Source organism: Trachemys scripta, chromosome 7 (assembly GCF_013100865.1).
Source record: "Trachemys scripta elegans isolate TJP31775 chromosome 7, CAS_Tse_1.0, whole genome shotgun sequence".
Classification (NCBI taxonomy): domain Eukaryota; kingdom Metazoa; phylum Chordata; order Testudines; family Emydidae; genus Trachemys; species Trachemys scripta.
This window is the reverse complement of record NC_048304.1, coordinates 95,168,456-95,196,175: the sequence shown is the minus strand read 5'-3', so window position 1 is coordinate 95,196,175 and position 27,720 is coordinate 95,168,456. Positions and strand designations below refer to the sequence as shown.

The following is a 27,720-nucleotide window of genomic DNA, read 5'->3' as shown; positions in this document are numbered from 1 at the left end:
GGCTAAAGTAGCTCATCATTAACAATTAGCTATTGATTGTCCCCTCTGTTTAAAATCTTGTAATCACTCCAATTCAAGTCAATGGAAGTTTTCTGTGCAAAATGGCTGTAATAACAAACACCAAAAACATGGTTTCAATGGTTTCCATCAACAGCACTCCCACTATAAAAACTGTTCCAGCACCTTGCGTGCAGCAGTGTGCTTTACAATAAGGCTCAGTTAAAATGTTTAATTTCCCCCCAGGTCTTGAACTGCAACTTGGACTGCACATGTATGCTGTGGGGTGGGAGTGTGGATTCTGGGAGATGGGTGCAGGAATGGCAATTGTCACACCCAGCAGGGAATATAGAGCATCGCTACTGGATGCCAAGAGGTGGGGACGGAGGGATGCTGGGGTGTATGGAAATGGTGGTTCCATTAGACACGGCAGCAGCTGAATCCTGCGCTGTGGGTTCTGGGGAGGGGGGATAATGCTTGGGGGCAGGGGTAATGGTGATTTCCAGGACCAGCAGAGACCATAAATGCAGCAGTATCTGAAGTCCACTCTCTGGATGCCAGGGTGGGATTGAGAGAGATGCAGGCTTTTGGGGAGGTGGGTGGAAATGGCAGTTCCTGTGCCAAGTAGGGAAGCTACAACCAGCATTTGCCCGCCCTCCAACACCCATCATCATCCAGTACAGGTTAGTTCTCTACAGCTAGTGATGAGTCTTTTATGCCATTCCCCCCCAACCATTACAGTAATAGTGAATTGAGTCTTCACCTAGCTGAGGCAATGCTAGTTCCTCTTTTGCTTCCTCCCTGACCTGTTTCCCCATCACCTCCCCAGAGTCGTGGGTGAGGGCAGAATGGCTGTGGCCCCCGTGATGAGTGTCAGCACTGAAGCCATTGTGGCTGGTGACAACTGTGGCTCAGAGTCATCCACAGGTGCATAGGTGCTGGAACTAGGGGTGCGGGGGTGCTGGCTTGAAATGGTTTCCATTATGTACAGGGTTTACATTTTAGTTCAATGGCTCTCAGCACCCCCACTTTAAAAAGTGTTCCAGCACCCCTGCACAGTTGATGACCCACAGACTTCCCCAGGGGCCCTTGAGCTGTCCAGGGTGTAATCATAAGTCCTGCTGGCATTACACCACAGCTGAACCACTTGGTGTCAGCCTCAGACCAGCTAGCCACACACTGGGAAGGTTTTCCCCCCGACTCATCACCAGACTGAACAAGTGCAATAGCAAAGCTAGAACAAATGCTATAGGTGCCCAGAGCTGACTGCTGAAGTGGGGTATGTATCCTGGAAGGCAGAAGGCAAAGGTGCAACAAATAACCCATGATGGGAATTTTGCAAAAGGCTTTGAGGGACTCTCAGCACTTGAGTGGATCATAAATTGCATCCCCACTACATTACTAGCTCAAGCTTCAACCCACTCCCCCACTGGGCCAACTACATTGAACTGAAAGCACCATTTAACTCGAGAGGCTAGAGATTTTTGTGTGTAACTGTGAGTCAGATTAGGGGCAACACTTGAGTTATACCTTGAACTAACAATGAAGTGACGACAAGCCCTATAACTTTACCATCAAACGGTTTATGATGATCAGATATTTTCCACTGATTTATATGGATAGCTAAGAACATTAAGTCAAACCATCTCAAAACAAAAGTAGGAGAAAAGGCTACAAAAATAATCAGAGCACCAAGTCTCCTTGTTTCTCCATGCATACCCTAATACACACTGGGCTAGAACTGGCAATGTACAGAGTGCTCTCAACTCAAATTTCAGTCAATGGCATTGAAGGCACACAGTACTTTCTAGGATTGGGCCCCATACCCTCTATATGTCTGTTAAAAATAAACTTATGGCCCCAATTTTTGAGTAGTACCTTAGTCTGTAAGTAGGCCCATTAGTTTCATGTACTTAATACAGCCCACCTAGTTGTTTAACAAGCAAAAAGTTTATTTGTTCATTACATGGTAAAAATGTACCAAATCCAATGAATCCATTCATCGACAGTAGCTGTGCTTATCTTCCAAGGATGGCCAGTAACATAGCTGTGAGGATGGTTGCAGAGATCCTCATAAAAATGAACCATATTGATTTCTGGATACAGTCCTACAAGAGAAGTAGCTGGATCTAATGGAAGTTAGAGTCCTGTGGTTTCATTTATTACATCTTTTGACCTTGAATCAGAAATGTAGTGTAAGTGGACAAAACCAGGAAATGTAGGTGTGACTCAGGCCACCAATTAATCATTTTAATAACTTTTGTAATTATTAAACTAACTTTTTAATGTCCTCAATTATTTTAAAAGTTAATACCTAATCTCCCTTCTTGTAGTGCAAGATTAGAACAGCCATCCTTTCATCTGCATTTGTGTGACATCCAGTGGCTGGATGGGTCAATCACAAGTGTGTATTATCTGTTAATTATACAAAAGATGAATCCCAAACACTAGTTGTTACACAATAGTGAGCACCTGAAATATTTATTACAGAGCAGTTAACTTTTATTTAAAGAATAAAGACAGCAAGTAGAGAAGAAGCTTGTGCAAGAGATATTTGTCTGAAAACAGCACAGAATTTATAATATAGAGATTGCTGCTAAATTTTTGGGGTCTCTGCTGCACATAACAGCTTTGCTTAAAGATCCTAGCAATCAGGGGTCAGTCCTACTCTTATTGATGTAATGGTAACACTCACATTCATTTCAGCAGGAGCAGGTTTGGGATCTAAATCAAGTTTTTATGGAAGTCTCTGAGGGAGATACCAAAATAGATAAGCTATAAAAAGACTGCCCTTTCCACACAACACTGCCTGCCAGTATTAGGCTTCAAGTCGTTTGTTTCTCAATTAATCTGGCACTCTATTCTCAAGTTTGACAAAAGAGGTTGAGATTCATTTGAGGAAGCTGTACCCGATATTTTCCCTGCTGTAGATTAATGGTTAGACAATGACTTGAAATCAGTGGTGCTCAGAGCAGAGTCAGGAGTCTACCCACTAGGTTCTCAATGCAAGATTGGGGCCTGCATAATGAATTGGTGTGAATTTTGTTTATAGCACGAAGGGACACAATCAACATAAAAACCACATTTCTATTTGAACAGTTTACCTATTACTGTACAAATGACACCTAAAATGACTAAACTGAAAGAGATTAAAGCATAAATATTTTCTTTGCTTTTTTAGTGTACTTTTGCATTTCACAGCCCTTTTCCCTAACAGTTTTCTGTTTCTGTGGGTCAGAAGACAAACATTTGGAAAATAGGAAAATGTGATTTCAAATCCACAAAAATTGATAGAGGGACTCAAAGGTAAGTGTCCTGTCTGAAACTACTTGTAAATCATATTTTGAGATAACTAAATTTCAGGTTTTTGGTGTCCCCTTTCATCTGCAATATTTATCATCAGTGAAATGTTTTAAATGTGTTAATGAATTATTCAATGCTTTTGACAACAAAGTTTCCCTGAAAATAATAAATAAGTCCATCTTCAAGAAAAGACATTAATGAAGTGGGTACAGTGTAATAGGCACGTTACTAGAGGAGATAGGAAAACAGCAGCTGGGCAGCGTTCTTGGACACAAAGTCCTCAGGAATCACGAGGTCAGCCCAGGGTCTGATTTTTCACTGCTGGTTTTGCTGACTACAGATTCATTCTGGTAATGATAGTAAACAGAATAAAAGTCCTGCCCTGAAGTTAGAACTGTTTCATGCTCTGCAATGGCTAGAAAAAGCAAACTAAACTTGCTGGAGCTTTATTCAGAAGAAAACAAAGATCAAATATATGAAAATGTCTTTGCTGAGATTGAGTCGTTCGAACTGCCTCTTGGAACCAGTTTAAGGTAGGCATCATTTCTATCATATTATATTGTATAAAAAGGATTTGTTTTATTCTTAGGCTGTTGTTTCCCTCACCCCCAGGTACTGGAGACCTAATCCTGCACATACTGAAATTCATAGGAAAACTTCCTTTAAATTCAATGGGAGTAGGATTGGGCCCTAAAGGAACAAGCACAGATTAAAGGCCTCTACTGAACCCCTTCTCACCAGGACAAGGGGTGTCTTTACAGACTTACCACAAGTGCTCCATGAAGCAAGAAATTACTTTTATAAATGAAAACAAGAAACAATCACTGTTTTTCCATAATGGAATGCTTTTAATTTGTTATCAGCCAATGCCATCAGCAACATGCTTGAAAAAATAGGTGAATGACTTTTAATTCAAATATTTTAGACAGACACTACGCTTGTTTATTATCAAAGTGTATCTACATGCAGTTAAGTTTTATTTAGTGAAATTCCTAAATGTCTGAAAAAATTAGAAATAATGCATTAACAGTTTATTGCATTTTCATGGACATGAAGCTTATATATTAAAGACTGGATGTTTAGCTTTATTGTTGGTGTCTGCAGCAGAGTGTTAAAAATAGCTTATCTGGTATTGTGGATGTCCATTTGTAGTAAGGATCAGACTAAAGAAAGAAACCATATATCTTAATTTAGAAATACATTTAATTTTTCCTGAAACTTGCATCTATCACCCTATTCTGTAAATAACTTGAGTGATGGAAAAAAGGAATGTAGGAAGAATTTTACTATATATCAATGATTTATACAGGGAAATAATATAGAAAAGGTAGCTAAAACCTGAAAATAGTTTCCCCACTCTGAGTTATCTCTCTCCTGCATCACTGCCCGAACCGTACTTTGGAGAAGCTTGTCTACACTTAGAAAAACTACCTGTTGCTGACTATGGATGTCACCAATAGGTTCAGCTGAACCAAAGCTGAAAATGATCTAGCTGCAAGTGTAGACAACATCCAAACATCAGTACTGTTTCATTAACTGTGGCCTAGTGCTTGATGGTGGTTTAATTACAGTTACTGAAATGATGCTGAACACAATTGCAGCTAATGCACATTCTAGGCTGGTTAAGTTACACACAGTGCTGATAACTATTGTTAGCAAAGGTTAGATTTTCTAGTCTAGGAAAAGCCATAAATGGGCAAGCCACTTTTAAGGACCAAATTTTCAAAAGTTGGCTTCCATTTGTGCACAGATAACTTTGCACTGTAAAAAATCCAGGTCTGGCCCATGGACCTTGGCAATTTTTGGCCCCAAAACCCAAATGTACAATCAAAATAGAAATCAAGTGAGCAGCTCCTACTTCTCTGCAAAAATAAGGACTCTGATTTATCTGAGCCCCAAAGCAGTGGAAAAACACATGTCTGGTACACAGATCCAACTGAATCTTGCAAATTTTTATCCCCAATCTATCTAGTTCTCTAAGCTAAACAGAGAAAAATGAAGCAGTTCTCAGTGAAAATAAATAAAAAATAATAATAACGCACCAAAGAAATCTAGAACTAGAAAACTGATCCGGCAGCACCAAAAAAAAAAAAAAAACACTGTCCAACACTTGGATCTTCTTGGATCCAGCTTGTAATGTTTTTATCCCAAATACAATTTCTAATTTCTACTAGCTAAAGAGAGAAATACTGCTAGCTGCTCTAATTCCACTGCAAAATGAAGGCCCTGTTGCATTCTTGGTCAATAGAACCACAAAGACATATATCCAGCATCTGGAGCTTGCTGGATTCTACCATTTTTGGTTGTGACCCACAATGTGTATTGTCAAAATGGACAATGCATGTTTTTATTTCTGCTTGAACAGAAAAATCCAAGTTCCAATAAATCCTGCTGCAAAAGCAACACAAAACCACATATCTGGCACCTAGGTCTTGTTGGGTCTAGCAAATTTTGGCTGTAGGTCTCTAAGTCTACTCCACACTAGCACTTAAAAAAATCCAAATACAGGTCCAGATCCAAAACGTCCAGCTCATTCTTTCACCAATCTCCAAAGTTATCATGGCCTCTTGGAAAAACAATTAAATTGGATACACATTTATCTAATTTAAAAAAAAAAAGCTACACTTGCTGTCTGTTTAGAATGTAAAAAGGCTTTGGGATCTAGATGAAAAATGGACCTGGCTGGATTCTGGTCCATATTTTGATTTTTTAAGTGCTCCTGTTCCAGAGTATAATAGGGGACCAGATTTTTAAAAGGGCCTAGGAGCAGCTATAAGTGATCTCTTTATGTTGTAGAATTTAGAGATGAATAGCAAAACAAACAAAAAAGAACAACAACAAAACCCCAAACCAAACTGTTGGATTGGGCAACACCTGGGTGTTTACAGCACCTATGCACAAGGATGTATCAGGGTCTAGAATTTTTTGGTGCAGTAGGAGTGGCCCTGGAATTTATGATGGGTGTGGGGGGGGAAGGGGTCTCCAGCAGAATCCACGTGCTGAAAGGGTGTTTTCGTAGCGTTTGTGTGTTGGGATGTGTGAAGGTCCAAAATTTTTGGCGAAGTAAGAGCCGTTAGACTGGTTCTCAGTTTATGCATTAGAATTTGGTGCTGGGGGCCAAAATTTGGCTAGATCCATCCAGGTGCCGGTGCCTGATTTTTGACGAACTCAAATTTGCCAAGACTGGATTTATATGATCATTTACTATTATGATCTGGCGTGTGCGGGAAGCGTGGCTAGACTTGTTTTCTAGTTTGCTGCTGCATTTGGGAGCTAAGAGCCACGCAGACCAGCAGAGTCCTCTTGTGCGATCTAGGCAGACACTCTCTTACCTTTTCCCTCCGCACTCTTAACCCTGGACGCTTCTCTCCGGTCTTCCCTTGCCCAATCCTCCCGAGCCCCAGCAGCCCCAGTTCCTTCTGGCTGAATCCCTGCTCCGCCCTCCAGTTCCAGCAGCCCCGGCCCCTCTCTGTCCCCCCACCGCCCTCTCAGCTCAGAGTGCGCACGTCTCCCCGCTCCCCTGTACCCCCAGCAGCCGCTGCGGAGCGGGTGGGCTGGGCGCTAGCGGCGGACCCGGCTCTGCAGCTTTCGGGGTGGGCACGTGGAGCGCAGGAGCCCGGTCCCGGGCCTGCAGCAGCTGCAGCGCCGCCTCCCCAGCGCGTCCCGCAGCGGCGCCGCTGCCTGGTTCCCTCCCACCCAAGATGGCGGAGAGCCTCCCCGAGCATGAGCGGATCCTGCAGGAGATCGAGAGCACGGACACGGCCTGCGTGGGGCCCACCCTGCGGTGAGGGACAGGGACCAGGGCCGGGAGGCGGGTGGGGGTCTGCAGATGGCGAGGGGCTTCCCGCCCGGCGAGACCGAGGTGCTGGGCCGGGCCCTCGCACTGACAGCTCCGCCCCAGACACACCGAGTCTCCGGCAAGTACTGTGCGGGGCGCAGCCCTTTGGGGGTTCGCCCCCGCTGAGCCTCGGGGCCCGCTCGGGGCGTCTTGCCCGCCCCTCTGTTCACAAAGCCCCCACCCCCTCTCCAGCTCCCGGCGGGGCCCTGCTCGCAGCGCTGCACCCCGGCCAGTCTGAACGGCCTCCGGCCTTGGAGGGAAGGGGCGCGCCCCAGCGTGGAGCATCCCCTGCTGCCCCGTGTTACCGGGGCCTGGCCGGAGCCGCGGGAGCTGTCAGGGGGAAGGCGCTGGCGAAGGCAGCTAGAGCACGGGGACCCCAGCAGGTTCAGGACTCGCTGGACCAGCTGGTTATTGTACCAGCACGGGACAGGCACCCCTGGAGGGCCTGGGCACTGCACCCCTCGTAGACACACTGCAGATCCCTGCCACATACGCTTCACATAACCGACAGCATCAGCCTGACTCCTTTTTTTTTCCTGTGGGGAGAGGGGACTAACTTGTCACGTTCCCTCCCCACTCCTGGCCGGGGCAGCGTTTGTTCTGGTGCAAAAGGCGGTCAATATTTGCTAAAGTTAACGTGCTCTGCATGGGAGGAAGGGCACCAAATGAGGCTTCAGTTGTTGGTGTTTGTATTTGCTATTTGGGAGCTGTCAAAGGAGGTGGGTGTGGCTGGCTGCTGGTTTCCTCATTGGCTTTGGGATTCGGGATGCTCCCTTTGAAGTGGTGTCAGCCTCTCCATCCCATTTCAGATTTTAGCTTTTCTTACTATCTTCGAGTCTGTGGTTGACAAGTGGCCGCAGGGTAAAATTCCAAACATGCAGTGAAACCTATCCTGGGTGCTTGATGTAGTAAGGAGCAGCAATACTCCACTCCACATTTAAGATTGAAGTTAGTTTCTCCACTATCAGAGGGGTAGCCGTGTTAGTCTGGATCTGTAAAAAGTGACAAAGAGTCCCATGGCACCTTATAGACTAACAGACGTATTGTCTATAAGGTGCCACAGGAGTCTTTGTCGCTTGCCCCACTATGAAAATAGTTGTTAATCTCCTCTAACTTCACCCAAGTGAAACTGATTCCCCTGAAATGTTGCCACATCTCATGCCTTGGCAGATTTTTTTCTGGTAGTTTGATAACATTCAGAAAATTTTTGACTCACCATAACTTCAAAATTATTTTTACAGTTGTCATATCTCTCAGGTGGTTCTGCCTGCAAACTTCATATAGGTCTTGTTTTCTTGGCCTTGTTGAGGAGAAATGTCTTTAGTACTTTTGTGGAGGGGGAACAGTCTAGGCTTTGTTGCAACTGCTAGTCTGCTGGTAGTAGAAAGGGTGTCACACAGACAGGCAGGTATTCAGTATATGGAGAGAATGTGGGGGACCAGGAGGGACATGGCCTGCCTGGAGCTTTACTTCCTGATCTCTGAATGAGGGAATCCAAGATTGCTGGGAGGAAGGGGAACCTGGAACAGGGCAGGAGACTTGTCAAAGCATATAAGGGGTGAGTATGAGGGTACGTGTGATCTCTGGTGGAAGACGTATCGGATGTGTGTGCAGGGAACTGAGGAGGCATAGAAGAGTGTGTGCAGGGGACCATGTTGAAACATGGAGGGGAGTAGGTGGTGGTGGGTGAGAGAGAAAAGTGCATAATGGGATGCAGAGAACTAGAGGGCTTGAAAAGGAGCAGGGGAGTTGGGGGTCATGGTTGAGGTGCACAGAGGACCTGTGAGAAGCCCAGATAGGGGATATACAGGGGATCAGGGTGAGGTATGGAAGAAGGGATGGAGAGAACTGGGGACAAAGAAAGAAAGGTACAGGGAATCAGGGAGAACCAAAGAGGGGATAAGGAAAGGTTGAATCTCCTATCCATGTTAAATACCTAATATTTTCAAGATATAAACATTTAAATGTTTGAAGTTTTCTCTGTGGGTAAAAGTTCTCCCACCTTTCTCCATGCATATTTATGGATTTGCTCATGTCTTCAAAAGAGAAGCTTTGCTTTGGTAGGTCTGATAAGTTCTGTATGAGGAGGGCATCCTTATACACTAGCCTGATTTAAACTTCTTGTGCTCATTCACAAACAAAAACTTGGCAAAACAAGAATTAAGGTTGACATAATAATTAATTAATTAATAATGCCTAACTCTTATATAGCACTTTTCATCAGTAGATCTGACAGTACTTTACAAAGGAGGTAAGTTTTACAGCGGGAGAAATATTTCAAAGGCATTCAGCCAGCACCCAAAGGTATTACACTCCCTTTGCAAAAATGTACACCTTTTAAAAACAAACTACATTTAAAGTTCTGGAAATGAATAGTTAAGGGATCCAGCTGGTTCCCAACTGCTGTTTTGTAATGCATCATTCATTATTATCTGCACAACTTACACTGGACCAACCTTACCCCTTGCCCCCCAAAATGATTTCACCTAGATTTCAAACCAGATAGACAATTGGTAATATTTAGGTATTAGAATTTTTACTTGAATTTAAATAAATTATTAAATAGCCTCAGTTCTACCTGAAGCCCATGGTTCCTCTGCTTTGAATTTAGAGACAGAGGTATTCCTCTCATGGATTAGTAACTGATTGAAAGACGGGAAACAAAGGGTAGGAATAAATGGTCAGTTTTCACAGTGGAGAGAGGTGAACAGTGAAGTCCCCCAAGGATCTGTACTGGGACCTGTGTTGTTCAGCATTATTCATTAATAATCTGGAAAAAGAGGGTTAACAGTGAAGTAGTAAAGTTTGCATATGACACAAAGCTATTCAAGATAGTTAAGTCCAAAGCAGACTGAGGATTTACAGAGGGATCTCACAAATGTGGGTGACTGGGTGACAAAATGGCAGACGAAATTCAGCATTGATAAGTGCAAAGTAATGCACACTGGAAAAAATAATCTCAACTATAAATACACAATGGTGGGTTCTAAATTAGCTGTTACCACTCAAGAAAGATCTTGGAGTCACCATGGATACTTCTTTGAAAACTTCTGCTCAATGCTTAGCAGCAGTTAAAAAGGCTAACAGTATGTTAGGAACTATTAGGAAAGGAATAGCAAATAAGACAGAAAGTATTATAATGCAACTATATAAATCCATGGTGTGCCCACTCCTTAAATAGTGTGTCCAGCTCTGGTTGTCCCATCTCAAAAAGAATATAGTGGAACTGGGAAAGGTTCAGAGAAGGCAACAAAGAGATCAAAGGTATGAAATGACTTTTATGCAAGGAGAGACTAAAAGATTAGGGCTGTTCATCTTAGAAAAGAGACAACTAAGAGGGGATATGATAGAGATCTATAAAATCATGAATGGTGTGGGAAAAAAATCAATACAGAAGTGTTATTTATCCTTTCACACAATACAAAAAACAGAGGTCACTCAATGAAATTAATAGGCAGCATATTTGATACAAACAAGAAGAAGTACTTCTTCACACAACAAATCTATGGAACCCATTGCCATGGGATGTTGTGATGGCCAAAAGTATAATTGGGTTAAAAAAAGAACTGGGTAAGTTCATGGAGAATAGGTCCATCAATAGCTATTAGCCAAGATGGCCAAGGATGCAGCCCCATACTCGGGGCAGTCCAAACCTCTGACTACCAGAAGCAAGGAGTGGAAGCCAGAGGTGCATCTCACCATAATTGCCCTGTTCTGTTCACTCCTCTTTAAGTTGTGGTATGGACCACTGTTGGAGAGAGCATACTGGGCAAGATCAACCATGGTGTGACCCAGTATGGCTGTTTTTATGTTCTCTTTTATTAAAGCAAGAACAAAGCTAAATGTAAAATCAAATGATAGACAATAAAAATAAGAGAATACAAATGAGAATAACTCTGCCTCAATAGTCCAAAATAGAACAAGCTGAACATAGAGCAATGCCTTTAGACAATCATACCAGTAACAATATTTCATTTTAATTTTCCTGCAACAATGAATCCACAGGCCAGATATTAGAGCAACCACATTTTGTCATTGGATAACCACATCTGACATCTTATCTGCCCATAGATGTGATCAGAAAAAAAAAAAAATCCCCAGCCTCATTGTTTGTATACCAATGCAATGCTATCATCCCAAGTCTAATGACAGGCAACTCCAATGCCTATGCTGGTGCTCACTAGACATTCTGTTAAGGCTACAGATATGTGTAGCTAGCTAATGTGTATAAGTACTTTGAAAGAATTTGAAATCTGCATAATCTGTGAGCATCCGAGTCTCATTCTAAAGGCATTTTTATACAGGTTATGTACTTTCCTTTGAGCAATCCTCTTGAAAGGGCACAGGAATATCTGTGTCTGTTAAGATATTATCACTTGGAGCCCAAGCCTGAAGTCTTTTTTCAGGCAAAATGCCCGTTGACTACGATAGGCATTCTGTCGCAGTAAAATCAGGTCCTCACTCTCCATGTCTGTTCCCTAGTACTGGATAGAATATCTTTTCTTTGGAACTTCAATTGCTGAATGAAGGAGACAGGATTCCCTGCCAGTGCCACTGCTACTTCTGCTTCTTATATCCTGTATGTTGATGATGTTTTACTGATGTGGGTGCGACTTGTTCCCTCAGTGGATATCAGTTTTCTTACAGAACATACATATTTCTGAAAGGTCCTTAGCTAATTACCCTGTGTCTCTAGTCCTATTATTTCTGGAACGTCACCCATTTTGATTTTTAAGGTATACAGCAGTGCTACACTCTATCTCCAAAGATCTGTTCAAGAAACTGCAACAAAAACTGGTATTGTGCACATTTGATTCTCCCTTACAGCAGGACAGCTTTGATCTGTTTTACTAGTGCAAAAAGGCCTTAAAGTCTGCTTAGCAAGTCTTAGGAGGATTACCACAGTGTAGTGGGATCCTCAAATAGCATAGAACCAATCTAATGGCTCTTACACCCATCCCTGCTCCTCAGAGTCAGTGCAAGTAATGTGATTAGAAGAAAGGGGGCATGGCAGTGGTGTCCCTGCATTTAGTGATCTCCAGCTGCTGTAATAACCCCTTTGGGTTGTTGGCACAAGTTGGAGCAGCCTAGAAACTACCAGAATCTACTTTAACTTGCACAAAAGAACCAAATTGGTGCCGAGTGGCCTCAAGATCAAGGGATCAAAGGTTGCTTAAAACCATTTTTGCACTCTCTTTCTTAACTTGTGACGAACGCTCCTTAGCTGCAGCTGAGTATCAGCAACCACAGTGTACATGTCATATTCATTGAACAGCCAATTCTACTGTACAGAACACTATCCAAACCCTATAGATTTTACAAAGTACAAAGCATTTCTTTGTCAAAACATCATCATCTCTATAGAATGTCCATGACCAGTCCCTCTTTCATGTCATATTATGAAACTGAAAGTACAATGTGTTGACAAAAGGCAGGACAATTTATAGACTTCAGTAAGATAATTTGCAAATGCAGTAATATTGTAGAATTCACGTGTACCTCAGATTAAGAAGACATCCATCCACAGTGACATTTGTACATTCATTTGTATTAAACTATTGCCTCTTTCGAATCAGGGACTGGCTGCTCCCTTCCTCACAATAGCCAGTATTAGGAAGGCTCTGAGATTGGAGAGGGGAAGAAAAGAAGCTTTGTCTTCCTTCTAGCAGACAGAGGCTGCAGATTTCAGAGAGCTGTTAGCAAGAGGCTGGTACCAAAATCCTTCCAAGGATAGCACCATGGAAAGGACCCAGAACCCTCCATTTTCCCAGGGTAGAGAGGGGAGTAGGACTAGACTTCTCACCAGGATACTGTCCCAAACCTCACTGGAATTGCTATCCTCATTTTTTAGTAGTCTAAGTTTTGTCTTCTGATTAGTTGGTATGGTAATTTTTTCAAGTGCTGTACATAATGTATCGTGGAATATAGCACACACAGTGGGTGTATCATCAAGGGGAGAGGGTGTGAAGGAAAAGGTTGTCTATACTGCCTGAATACATTAGACATCTTAAAGTTTATAGACAGTCATTTATTTAAAAAAAATTGAAACTGTTACCAAACATTACAACAACAAAAAACCCAAAACAAACTGCAAAAACTCAAGCATGACATGAGACATTGTCAAGACAGCATTCTGTCACTCTGCTGTGCTTCACTAGGTTTTCCATTTTGGCCAACATCTCATAGTCAGCGGATATACTCTCCTCAGAAGCCCACAACCTGAAAACTGAACATCCCTTCTGAACTGGCTTTGTATACCTTCTTCCCAAAAAGAGGTTGGCTTAAAGATGACTTGTAAAGGAGTTTTTAAAAATTGTGCTTTTGTCCTTTAAAAAAAAAAATTCTGTAAAGAGGGCCTGAAAGTTTTTTTTTTTAAAGAAAATGTTTAAACTATTTTTCTGTTTGTTTTTATACCTTAGAAGTATTAGGAATTCAGAGTCTGGTCTTCCTTGCTTTTGGGAAGACTACTGGGAGGCATTGGGGATATTTATTGTGAGTCTTAACACTAAGGGAAAGAGTGAGGATGATGGAATTTTAACAAAGATTTCTATTAGCCAAAATTTTAATTGGTCATTTAAGTTAAATAGGTGTTAACAAAACAAAGTTTTTATATACCTTTACAAACCTTTTCCTGCTTGGTCTACACACAAAGTGGCAGCTGTTTAAACAAAGGTGTGTTTTTAAATCAAGTTACATTGGTTTAACTTGCATCGATAAATATACAGATGCTAGCTAAACCAATTAAGTGTGCCCACACAGGGTTTTTAAAAAAGATTTCAGTTAAACAGGTGCAGCATCTGTTTTTACACAGAGGCCTTATATAGGCCTTAGTAGTTCAGTGTTCATTCTTTTGTGATAACCACTATTTCACTAGTTCCCTGCTCATCCAACCTAGACAGGACCTAATGCCTATCTATTAGAAGACCACTGTGCCTATGCGAAGTCACTTGCAGGATCTGGGCCTTATATTGTTTGTCTTTTACACACACTATCACACTATATCCCAAAACATTTTACTCCAGTTCCATTTGATATTTTCTGTTGCCATTACAAATAGTACAACCGTTGCCACTCTGTAGGAATGCCGAAAAACTTGACCTTCATAGAGTAAATTAAACAAGTGTTAATAATGAGAAAGTTTGAAGTGTGGTTCCATGCTTTCCAGTTGATACCCCCAAAATAATAATTTTGTAAAGAAAGTAATAAAACATTAAAAAACTGTGTAAAGTCTAGCAATGAAGAGTTAACAATCTTGCCAGTTCCCATCTGCCATATAGTCTTCCTCATTCACAGCCACCCTACTTTATTTGCATTACCCACTCAACCCTTTTCTTTTGCTTTATAATGGAAAGACATTACTGGATGTTACTTTTATAGGTAATACATGTAACAAAGATTGCAGAAAGAATACAGTCCCTATATACTCTAAATCATGTCAGAGTTCTAAAAGTTTTCCAACAGTGTAATGGGTTGGTGGATTGGAAGGATATTTTAATGAACATGGAATGACTGTTTGATGTTATGAAATCTGTTGATTAAATGATGTGGTAGGATTATGAAAGTGTATATATAGGATTTGCAAGTTTGTATTGTTTATCTATATTGCGTAGCAATTTTGCAAATGTAGATTTTTTTTTAAGAGAATAATGTTGCATTATATGTTAGTAATTTAGTTTACTTGAAATGGGTCCCTTGATTTGGGTATGGGATTTTATAATTTCCTTGTAATATGATATTTTAAACTTTGCATACCAATTCGCAAATCTAATCCTGTACTAGTGCTGCCTTCTGTTGCTCTGAGTGCTCACTGTGATTGTGTCCATAAATATGTTTTGTTCCTAGTCCCCCCTTCAAGCTAGAAGGAGCTGGAAAAGTGTCTTATACCTGGGCTCTTAATTTGTGTTTGGATCAAATCCTGGAGTGTGCTTTGCTGCAGATACAGGCATCAACTTGTTTTGATTAAATTATTTGTGGTAAGCTTATGTTTTGCCACTGCAATGCTGCAGGACGATGAGAATAGTATTTCCACTGAGAATAATATATCCCGAAAGACAGGTGGCTTGGTTGTTAGTGCATGTATATGTGTAACAATGCTTTTGTTATTTGTTGTAAATTTGATGGTATTTAAATTGAGAGGTAGCCACTCAGGTAAGGCATCTCCTATCTGTATAAAGCGGTCTTGCAGACTCAATTTGTACATCGCATAATAAGTCAATAATTTTTTTTATCACTGGGCCACTTAGTAGAGTCAAAGCACATGAGAATAGTGTCCATAGGGGCCTGGTGAATCTGGAATTAATATGTTCAATGGTAGCTTCAGGTATGCAAGTCCAATTTTTCTGCACTTTGTCTCTAAAGAACCAGAAATGTTTGCCTCTTCAAATTTGCCATCTGTAGTGATAAATTTTCAGATGTCTGGGCCAGGATTGACTTTCATTACTGTGAGTTCCAGCATAGCACTTTTCTAGCTTTTTCAAAGGCTCAAACATTTCATGGTTAATTGCATTTTTATTTCATTTCTTGTTGCAAGAGAGACTTCAGCCCCAATGCTGAGTAAGTCTATCATGAAAGACATGTCCACAGATTAAACTATGTTGATCACCTTAAAAGCGCCCCTAACTTGGGCTACATCAGCCTCTAACTAGGTCCTTTCAATATGTTCCAAATGGGTGACAGCCAAATTACAATTTTTGATCACTGCCTTCAGAACTCTGACCTGACTAGCAACCCCGGAACTTGTTGGATTCTTCTGAAATATCTCATTGTAACTTCAAAGGCATCAGCAAGAGCTCAGAGTTGTTACCATGCTTTGGGACTTAAATAGTAAAATCTGAACATGTCTTTCAAAGCACATTCAAACTTTTAAGAAAATAGGGATAAACTTTTTACAACATCACTGATGAATATCTCATCTAAATATCTCACCTGCACATCGTTTGAACAACTCATTCACTGTTGCATCATCTACATTTAGACAAGCCAGTTTTGATTTGAACTCTTCTTCGCTATTTTGTTCCTAATGCTGATTTTATTTCCTATATGATACCATTAGCCATCCCACATTATGGGTCTTCTATGACCAAAAAGAATACACAGTTTCCCATCCTGCACAAATCTGATGTGCTCTGACACTTGCCTACTTACAGACCTGTCAGTGAATGCACTAACCAGCAGTAGTAAGTGTAGCTTTCTATATGTGTTTCTGAGACATTTCTGTAGAGACTTCGCAGTTACCTCTATACTTTCACTGTGTGAATGTCAATGTAATTTGGTTCAAGATAAGGCTATTTTTGACCTGTAAGTTAGAGTATTTCACAATCTCTAAAATGGAAATCATGTCCAGTGACTGTAAGTGCTGCTAAAAAGATCGCAAACTGTTGAATCTCTTCATGTTGCATTTTATGGAACAGTATACTAATAAGAAAACACATTTTCTTCTTCCAGGCTTTTCACATGAGCAGCAGAGCACGCTATATACATAGGGAATCACTTCTGAAGGACTTATACCCATCTGTAAAAAGACTACATATAAAAATTTTATGATTTCTGCAAACAATAGAATATTTAATCTCTATGACACAAACCCCATGGACACTTAGCTTTTCATGGATTCTGGGAGGTGCTTTATGTCACATTATTTCCCATAGTCCTTCCTTGGGAGGAAGAATGGTCTATTGGATAGAGCACTGGTCTGGGAGTTAGCCTTAGTTCTGCCATTGATGTGCTGTATGAACTCAGGCAAGTCACTTCACTTCTCTGTGCCTCTGTTTTTCCCCTCCTGCCCTTTGTCTGTCTTGGCTATTTAGAGTGCACTCTTATTGAGCCGGGACTCTATATCTTTGTACAGAGCAGAGCACAATGGGCCCCAGTCTTGGTTGGAGCCTCTAACCATTACTATAATACAAATAAATATCCGCATTCTCTTCTTTTCCATGTGCTTAATGCTTACTTGGTCCAGGGCATTCAGCATCACCATCAACCGATTAACCCCCACCCCGGTCAAAAAAAGAAACCCACCACAACAACAATGTAGTGGTGTAATGTGTCCCATGTTTCTGAAACTTTTTAAAATCAACCATGTCCATCATGTTCATAGTTCTTGTACAGATGTGTTTAAAATAGCATAAAGGATTTATTTGCAAATGGAACTGCTTGGTGGCAGCAGAAGCTAAATTTGTAATGGCAAGGCTGTAACATAGTATTAGAGGGCTAACTCCTTCCAAAAATCAAATCAAACTTCTGCAGCAAGTAATCAAATTATATTGCATTGTAATACACGGCTGGTTCTGGCTCAGTAGCTTGCCTTTATGGCTTCTACCTGACTATATCTGAAAAACCTAACCCTAATTCTTGTCACCGCAGACCTGAGATAAGAGTGTTTGACAACACATTCACACTGAGGCTCTGCTCATGCATTTCTCTTTGGTCTTGCTTCCTTCTCCCAAGGAGTTACTTTTGTGGCTGGCATCAATTATGTCCTGGCCAAGAAGGAGTTAATAGTCTATCTTGGAGGCAGCTAATAGTCTATCTTGAAATCCTTACTGCACCCCAGCCTTTGCCAGTAAAATAAAGTCTGGAGGAAACTAATACTCCAGCTGAGGGAATAATAAGGAAGGAAACAAGTTTTAGAATTCAGCTGCCCTGATGGAAAAATCTGGAACTTGAGGTAGAGGACCAAGGAGGTAGGTTGAACTGCTCTAAGAACCTGCAGAGAAAGTTGTGACTTATTTATTGTTCATTCATTTGTCAAAATAAAGGCAAACTTCAGGAAGGGTGTTGAGTTTCAACCCTACACAGGACATTTGGGTTGTATTTTAGGTGGGAAAGTTACCTGCTCACAAATCCCACTGATTGCAAATATTGCAGTCCTCACAGACAACAGAGATATCTAAATGCATGTGCTCTAGTAACTCGATGTAATAGGGCATGTCATATGAGATATTTCAACCTTATAAGGAAAACCCCATGTTTTTAAATGAAATGTTTTATAGATAAATATTTAAAAAAACAAACAAATATATTGGAAACCTGTGGAAACTTCAGCATTGTTATGGCAATAGATGGCTATGAGCTTACATCATGGGATGCAAACTTTCCTACAGATAGATTGACTGTGAAGAAGAGAATATATTTGTAGGTGTGTTGGTCTCAGGGTATTAGAGAGACAGGGTGGGTGTTGGTCCCAGGGTATTAGAGAGACAGGGTGGGTGAGGTAATATCTTTTATTAAACCAGTTTCTGTTTGTGAGAGAGACAAGCTTTCGAGTCACACAGAGCTCTTCTTCAGGTCTGGGAAAGGTAATCCTAGAATCACAATAAAATGCAAGGTGGAACAGATTGTTTAGTATAAATAGATAGCATATATTGTAAGGAACCATTCAAGTTAACACCTCTGCAGTCATAAGACAAAAAAAAGGGGGATAGTGGGTTACAGATGGTCAGGGCTGGCTCCAGGGTTTTGGCTGCTCCAAGCAGCCAAAAAAAAAAAAAAGTCGTGATCGCGATCTAAAAAAAGCTGCGATCGCGATCTGTGGTGGCAATTTGGCGGGAGGTCCTTTGCTCCCAGCCGGAGTGAGGGACCGTCCGCCGAATTGCCGCCGAATACCTGGACCTGCCACCCCTCTCCGGGGCGGCCGCCCCAAGCACCTGCTTGAGAAACTGGTGCCTGGAGCCGGCCCTGCAGATGGTTGTTAATTAAGCCGTAAGTCCAGTGTCTCTGATCAGTCCATGGTTGTTATTGTCTAGCAGAGCGAGGAATTTAAGCTCCTAGGCTCATTTTTTGAAAGTGTTGTGCAGGTTTCTTTTGAGGATGAGGACTGATAGGTCAGATATAGAGTGATTGCTTTATGAAAAGTGTTCAGCTGTAGGTGATAGGGTGTTTTTGTCTTTTATCATTTTCCTGTGAGAGTTAATTTGAGAGAGTAGTGATTGTCTGTCTGGTTTTACCCACATAGTTGTTATTGGGGCATTTAGTACCCTGGCTGAGGTACACCACATGTTGTGATAGACATGTGTAGGATCCCTGGCTCTTGAAAGCTTTGTAATGGGGGTGTTGATCACTGTAGCAGTGGAGATATATCAGCAGGTTTTGCATTGTTGTTCTGGCAGGGTCTGGTGATGCTTTGAGTTATTGTGTCCTGGTCTGTGGAAGCTTGCTTCTGATGATGAGCTTGGAGAGGTCAGGGGGTTGTTTGAAAGCCAGAAGTAGGGCTTCAGGAAATATTTCTTTCAGGTTGGGGTCCCAATCGAGTATGGGTTGTAGCTGCTTGATGATACCACATCATATGGGTTCCAGTGTGGGGCGGCAGGTGACAACCAAGGGTGTGTGGTTGGAGGGGGTTTTATTTTTGTATTGAAGCAGGTTCTCTTGGGGTATTTGGGTGGCCCAATCCATGAGGTGATCTACTTCTCTGGTGGAGTGTCCTTGTTCGGTGAAGATTGTTTTAAGTGTGTTAAGGTGCATATTCTGGACTTTATCCTCAGAGCACATTCTGTGGTATCTGAGTGCCTAGATGTAGGTGTGTTTGGGGTGGTTACAGGGTCTATGAAGGTAGGTGTGATGATCTGTGGGTTTCTTGTATATGGTTGTCTGTAGGGTTCAATTGTTGAAAAGCTGATCGTGGTGTCCAGGAAGTTGATGCTAGTGTGGGAGTGTTCCAGAGAGAGTATAATGGATAGGTGGTGTGGTGAAAATCTATGAAGGAGTTTAAGCTGTGTGTCCAAAGGAGGAAAATATCATCGATGTGTTTCAGGTATATCATTGGTATTGTGTTGCATCACTACTCTGTGTGTGTGTGTGTGTGTGTGTGTGTGTGTATGTGTGTAACTAAAAATATATGGATTAACCCTTTAAAGCCACCTAGTAGTGCAAACTTTTATTTGTATACGAATCCAGTACTCCTGATATTGAATGTGGTTTGGGTTGTAGTCTATGGAACTAGCTGGTGAAGATGTTGCTTTACGAACTTTGCTTTCTAGTATCTATGATTACAGGATCTTCCCAGCTACCTCCATTATGTGAACATATGTATTCAAAACAGGGGGCAAACTTTGTTCTTGTTTACATGCATGAAGCTTCTGCTGAAATTAGGGGAGTTCCACAGGAGCATATTTTTTTCTAGTGTCTTTTATTGTTGCCTCAGTACAGCAGGAAATTAAAGAAGTAGTGCAGTGCTTGTTTTTCAATCTCTCGTTTCATACATCACTTAGTAGCACAAAAGCTTAGCAGGAAGAGACATCTCCTTGGTCAGCAATGTAAAAACAGGAAGGAGGAAGTCTATTGCAAATCTGGGTTTACTGATTATCAGTTCATGTTTCGCTACAGAGGATGTCCATTAACAGCCATCAGCGTGATACATTGCTTATCCAGAGTGAACAATGTCTGCTGTAGTGTCACTACTACAGAATATTGACCCTGGTTATAGGAAGTAATGTTAACTAACAAACTGTACTCAGCCCTTTCCTGCTCATAGAAACAGGATACTATTAGTGAGAACAATTCACAGAAATTGTACATACAGGAAAACAAGGCAAGTAAAGCATAACGGCTAAGCTAAAATTAATAAAATCGTTTTTGTGATTTGGCCTTAGCTTGTGTTCTGCATTGTTCTGGTGTATAATGTGATCTTTTAAATGGAATAGTGACATGTATTTATAAATAAGGATGGCAGAATTGGGCCCTTAGGTAGTGTGTGGCAGTAGAACGTCTGGTTAGTTATTAAGAAATGTGCTTATTAGAATAACTTTTGTTGAATTACAGGAAACAGCTGGTCATTATTTTATAAAGCATTTTAAGGGTGTATGCAGCAAACTACATAAAATTACTTCATGGAAAAAAATAACACAAAGTTTGCAGTTTCTGTAAACACAGAATATCTTTGTATATTATAGGACAAAGGAAATTGCAGTGTTTCCTGTGAAATTGGCGTTTAAAATTAATGTGTGATACAGTATCACATTAGTGACACTACAGTTGTGTTTGCGATGGCATTTCCATTCTAAGGCCCTGATCCTGCATTGTGATTGCAATGGGGCTCTGTTAGGGCAGATTACTGTGCCTGCACTGAGCCCCGCTGAAGTCACAGTACAAGACTGGGGTTTAAATGGCTTTATTTTATAGCTTATGTCAAGGTTGCTTCCACACTCTGAACTTTAGGGTACAAATGTGGGGGCCTGCATGAAACTTCTAAGCTTAACTACCAGCTTAGATCTGGTTCGCTGCCACCACTCCCAAAGTGCTAATTCCCTTCCCTGGGTAGCCTTGAGAGACTCTTCACCAATCCCTGGTGGATACAGATCCAAACCCCTTGGATCTTAAAACAAGGAGAAATTAACCATCCCCCCCCTTTCTCCCATCAACTCCTGGTGGATCAAGATCCAACCCCCTTGGATCTAACAACAAGGAAAAATCAATCAGGTTCTTAAAAAGAAGGCTTTTAATTAAAGAAAAAGGTAAAAATCATCTCTGTAAAATCAGGATGGGAAATAACTTTACGGGGTAATCAAACTTAAAGAGCCCAGAGGACCCCCCTGTAGCCTTAGGTTCAAAGTTACAGCAAACAGAGATAAACACTCTAGCAAAAAGGTACATTTACAAGTTGAGAAAACAAAGATTAAAAACTAACACGCCTTGCCTGTCTGTTTACTTACAAGTTTGAAATATGAGAGACTTGTTCAGAAAGATTTGGAGAGCCTGGATTGATGTCTGGTCCCGCTTAGTCCCAAGAGCGTACAACCCCAAACAAAGAGCACAAACAAAAGCCTTCCCCCCCACCAAGATTTGAAAGTATCATGTCGCCTTATTGGTCCTTTGGGTCAGGTGTCCGCCAGGTTACCTGAGCTTCTTAACCCTTTACAGGTAAAAGGATTTTGGAGTCTCTGGCCAGGAGGGATTTTATAGTATTGTACACAGGAGGGCTGTTACCATTCCCTTTATAGTTATGACAGCTTACTCAAAATGAAATTTCAGCTTTTTCTCAAATGAGAAGCTGTGTATATGTGTCTGTAGTTTATAGAAATCCATTTGGCCATTTTTTGTGATGTGCATGTAGAGGTGTTGAGAGTCATGAAGAGCCTCTGTAGCTTTCATGCAAAATTGCTTCATGCCAGGAGAAGTTACTGACACTAGAAAATACCATATTGAACATGCACAGTATGTTAAATAAGTTTTTTCTTTTTAAAATTTCACTTTGAAAATGACTGTAAAAATGTCACCGTGAAGTTCCTTGTTTGTCTGTGACTTCTGTATCAAAACTGATCAGTTTGAGCTTTTAAAAAATGTTTTTTCCTAACTTTCAGCATTGGAACTCTATTTGAGGAGTTGCAAGCAGTTTGGAGGACAGAATTAGAATTCAAAATGACCTTGACAAATGGGTGAATTGGTATGAATTCAACAATATGAAATTCAATAAAGTGCAAAGTATAGGGTTGCCAACTCTGACTGAAGCTATTCCAGGAGATTTTTTCCCCCCAACATGACATAATGTCATTTTCTTAAAATATCCTATTAAAATCTCCTGGATTGCTTTCAGTAGTCACCGGGAGATCAATGCCGATTCCGGGAGGCTCCAGGCCAAATCTGGAGGGTTGGCAACCCTAGCAAAATACTTCACTTAGGAAGGAAAAATCAAATGCACAACTACAAAACGGGGAATAACTGGCTATGCAGTAGTACTGCTGAGAAGGATGTGGGATTCTAGTGGATCGCAAATATAAGTCTACAATGTGATGCAGCTGAAAAAGTAATATTATTCTAGTGTGTATTAACAGGAGTGTTGTATGTAAGACATGGGAGGTAATTGTCCCTCTCGGCACTGGGGAGGCCTTAGCTGTAGTACTGAGTCTAGTTCTGGGCACCACACTTTGGAAAGATGTGGACACATTGGAGACACTCCAGAGGAGAGCAACAAAAATGTTGCAAGGTTTGAAACCCTGACATTTGGGGAAAGGTTAAAAAAACGTCACGGTTTAGTCTTGAGAAAAGAAGACGGGGGAGGGAAGCGGGACACCTGATAAGTCTTCAAATGTGTTAAGGGCTGTGAAAAAGAAGACTGTGATCACTTGATCTCCATGTAAGACAAAAAGTAATGGACTCTGTAGTAAGATGAGGCCCTGAAACATAAACCCTTATCAGAGGCCCAGTATGAGGCCTAAGGCCTGAACCAAAGTACTTTCAGGCATTGCTAAGCAAAAGCTGGGCTGTGAGCCAGAGGCAGGCCCCACTCACAGAAGTTGGTGAGAAGAGGGTTGCTAGAAGCAGGTGCATCCACACGTAAGTGTTAATAAGAGGAACTTGTGCCAAGATGGCATCAGAACACTCCACAGAGATAACAAGGAACAGGCAGGTGCATCTTAAAGACAGGGTGAAAAGGACAGCATGATGGATAGATCTGTTTGAAACAACATGATCAAAGGGGGAAACAGCAACCTAATGAATCAAGGGGCTGTACCTCAATACGTCAGTAGGGATGAGTAATCTGTCCTGTAACTGTATAAAAATAGGTCCTGGAGTGCACATTTTTGTCTGGCCTGGGGGCAGTGGAAAGTCCTGCCACTGACTGAGCTGGTCCATTGCCAGGGGGCACAAATTCTTAGTATGTCTTGTAGAGTCTACAGGAAACTAATACTGTGCTTCGTTTGACAATAAACCTGGCTCAGGTTCCTTCGTACCTTACTAGAGTCTGTGGTCTTTGGGGGTTGTCTTGGGGTTTGCTGTGTCAGGTATCTGCGCAGAACTGGGGCAGCACACAGAGGGAACACTCACGCAGCCGACTGTAATCATCATCGAACAAGAGCAGAGCACCACACAGCTACTGACAACAGACTCAATCTGCAGTAAGGGAGAGTTAGGTTAGATATTTGGAGAAACTTTCTAACTGTAGGGATAGTTAAACACTGGTATAGGCTTCTAAGGGTGGAGACTTTTAAAACAGGTTGGACAAATACCTGTCAGGGATGGTCTAGGTTTAATTGGTCCTGCCACAGTGCAGGGGGTTGGAGTCTTGGACATGATGACTTCTCGAGGTCCCTTTCAGCCCTATGTGTCTATGATTCTGTGAAAGTCATGTCATACATCCCCTACAGTAATAAAAGTTCTACAGTCCAACTTATCCTTTCTGTTACACATGCACAATCCCATCATCTTCATAGTGTTCAGATGTATGCGATCTCCATTATCTTCACTGTGTTTACATAGATGTAACTGATTGGCACTAAGTAAATGATTGTCAGTGCACTAGAAGGAATATGTGTGTGCAAGTTTTTGAGTTGTTTCATAGATCTTGTGTAATCAGGAAGCGAAAGTCCTCTATGGCAATGCAACTAGCGGGTTTGAAATTTGCAACAGAGGGAAAGGTGTGGAAGGTAGGGCATTACTAATGGAAAGGTACTACTCTGTCAGCTCCCCTTGCTGCTCAGCTAAAGGTGTAACTGACCCCACTGGTAGTTCATAGATTCTAAGTCATTGTGACCATCTAGTTTGACCTCCTATATCACACAGACAATAGAACTTCCCCAAAATAATGTCTAGGGCAGATCTTTTACAAAGACATCCAATCCTGATTTAAAAATGGTCAGTGATGGAATATCCACCGTGACCCTTTGTAAATTGGTCCAATGATTAATTACTCTCACCATTCAGAACTTATGCCATATATCCAGTCTGAATTTGTCTAGCTTCCATTTCCAGCTATTTGATCATGTTTACCTTTCTCTGCTAGACTGAATAGCCCATTATTAAATATTTGTTTCCCATATAAGTACTTACTGACTATAATCAAACCCCTTAACCTTTTCTTTGTTAAGATAAATAGATCGAGCTCCTTGAGTCTATCACATAAGGTATGTTTTCTACATAAGAATGGCCAAACTGGGTCAGACCAAAGGTCCAGCTAGCCCAGTATCTTGTTTTCCAACAGGGGCCAATGCCAAGTGCCCCAGAGGAAATGAACAGAACAGGTAATCATCAAGTAATCCATCCCCTGTCGCTCATTCCCAGCTTCTGGCAAACAGAGGCTAGGAACACCATCCCTGTCCATCCTGGTTAATAGCTATTGATGGACCTATCCTCCATGAACTTATCTAGTTCTTTTTTGAACCCTATTATAGTCTTGGCCTTCACAACAGCCTCTGGCAAGGAGTTCCACAGATTGATTGTGCATTGTGTGGAAAAAAATACCTCCTTTCGTTTGTTTTAAATTTGCTGCCTATTAATTTCATTTGGTGACCCCTAGTTCTTGTGTTATGAGAAGGAGTAAATAACACTTCCTTATTTACTTTCTCCACACCAGTCATGATTTTACAGACCTCTATCATATCCCCCCTTAATCGTCTCTTTTCCAATCTAAAAAGTCCCAGTCTTTTTAATCTCTCCTCGTACTGCAGTCATTCCATACCCCTAATAATTTTTGTTGCCCTTTTCTGAATATTTTTCAGTTCCAAAATATCTTTTTTGAGATGGGGCGACCACATCTGCATGCAGTATTCAAGATGTGGATGTACCATGGATTTATATTGAGGCAACATGGTATTTTCCATCTTATTATCTATCCCTTTCTAATCCTTTAATTATCCTTGTGGCTCTTCTCTGAACCCTCTCCAATTTATCAACATCCTCCTTGAATTGTGGACACCAGAAATGAACACAGTATTCCAGCAGCATTTGCATCAGTGCTATATATAGAGGTAAAATAACCTCTCTACTTGTATTCAAGATTCCCCTCTTCATGCATCCCAAGATCCATTAGCTCTTTTGACCACAGAGTCACACTAGGAGCTCATGTTCAGCTGGTTATCCACCCTTGACCCCCAAATCTTTTTCAGAGTCACAGTTTCCCAGGATTGAGTCCCCCATCTCCTGTAAGTATGGCCTACATTCTTTGTTCCCAGATGTATACATTTACATTTAGCCATATTAAAACTATATTGTTTGCTTGTGGTCAGTTTACCAAGTGATCTAGATTGCCCTGAATCAGTAGCCTGTCCTTGTCATTATTCACCATTCCCCCAATTTTTGTGTTATCTGCAGACTTAGTCAGTGATGCTTTTATGTTTTCTTCCAGGTCATTGATAAAGATATTTAATAGTTTAGGGCCAAGAACTGCAGCACCCCACTGGAAACAGACTCACTAAAAGATGATTCCACATTTACAGTTACATTTTGAGACCTATCAGTTAGTTTTCAATCTATTTAATGTGTGCCATGTTACTTTTATATTGATCTAGTTTTTTAAACAAAATGTCACGCAGTACCAAGTCAAATGTCTAACTGAAGTCTAAATATATTACATCCACTCTATTATCTTTATCAACGAAACTTATAATCTCATCAAAAAAGATATCAAGTTAGTTTGACAGGATCTATTTCCCATAGACCTATGTTGATTTGCATTAATCACATTATCCTCCTTTAATTCCTCTTCTGCTTTAGCCAAGCTTCTTGCACATTCCCCCCCCCCCCCCCCCCCCAGTATTCGAAGTTCTTTTTCCAGTTTCTCAATACCAGCATCGCAGAGTTCCTCCCGCTAAAATTGTCATCTTAGGGCAGATATTGGGTATATCAATCTTGTTGCTTGTACAGGGAGACTCCTAGCAGTTGTGCGTTTCTCTTTCCTCCCTACTGCTGCTGCTTTGCTCATGATATCATCACAGCAGCGCCAGCACTCTGCCTCAAACTGGCCAGTAGTGGAAGGGTCTGGAAATCAAGGAGTTCCACCTAAAATGAATAAACATTAAAAAAACAAAGTCATAAACAAAAGTTGACCATTGTTGGTCATAGGTAGACACTACTAGCACATCCCATTAGACTTCTGATGTATTTAGGTCTCAGATTTACCTCTCAGTACTATGTTCCAATGAGTACTATTACAATTCTGTACATGGGCACAACCATGTGCAGTTCTTTCTTTCTTTCTTTCTTTCTTTCCACACGGTATCCTAACTCATATAAAAGTTAAAATATCATGCATCTTCCAAATTTTCTAAACAGTCCACCAACTCTTAAAGTATACCTTTGCTGCTCCTATTCTGCTGCTGTTAGAACATATAAATACTAATGCTTAGATCCCTAGGAAGGAAGCAGTTCTGTCCAAGGGTACGTCTATACTTATCCGCTGGTTCGGCGGCAAGCAATCGATCTTCTGGGATCGATTTATCGCGTCTTGTTTAGACGCGATAAATCGATCCCGGAAGTGCTCGCTGTCAACACCGGGAATCCTGCTCTGCGAGAGGAGTAGGCGGAATTGACGGGGGAGCCTGCCTGCTGCATGTGGACCCGCGGTAAGTACCTTTAAGTTCGAACTAAGATATTTCGACTTCAGCTACATTATTCACATAGCTGAAGTTGCGTATTTTAGTTCGAACTGGGGGCTTAGTGTGGACCAGCCCCAAGAAGGAAACATTCCACAGACTCCTAAAGGTGTTTCTCTTTGTGAATGTGAGATACTGTTAAAAATTAGACCAATTGCCCATTTATAAATCTTAAAAGGAATACTAAATTGCAACAAGAACAGGAGTACTTGTGGCACCTTAGAGACTAACAAATTTATTAGAGCATAAGCTTTCGTGGACTACAGCCCACTTCTTCGG

General features: G+C 41.4%; 1 protein-coding gene across 8 annotated transcripts in view; it reads left to right on the top strand.

Annotated features, from left to right (window-relative positions):
- Nucleotides 1–3,655: 3,655 nt before the first annotated feature.
- The window catches only part of EXOC6 (exocyst complex component 6), a 184,453-nt gene continuing 160,388 nt past the window's right edge, over nucleotides 3,656–27,720 (top strand). For 4 of the 8 annotated variants that reach the window (XM_034777841.1, XM_034777839.1, XM_034777837.1 and 1 more), the window contains exon 1: nucleotides 3,656–3,833. In XM_034777841.1, coding sequence (XP_034633732.1) covers nucleotides 3,712–3,833 — 122 coding nt within the window. In that variant the 5' untranslated portion in view covers nucleotides 3,656–3,711. Of the gene's footprint in view, nucleotides 3,834–6,855; nucleotides 7,085–27,720 lie in introns of those variants that run through there. The other 4 variants (XM_034777840.1, XM_034777843.1, XM_034777844.1 and 1 more) reach the window with 4 other exon arrangements.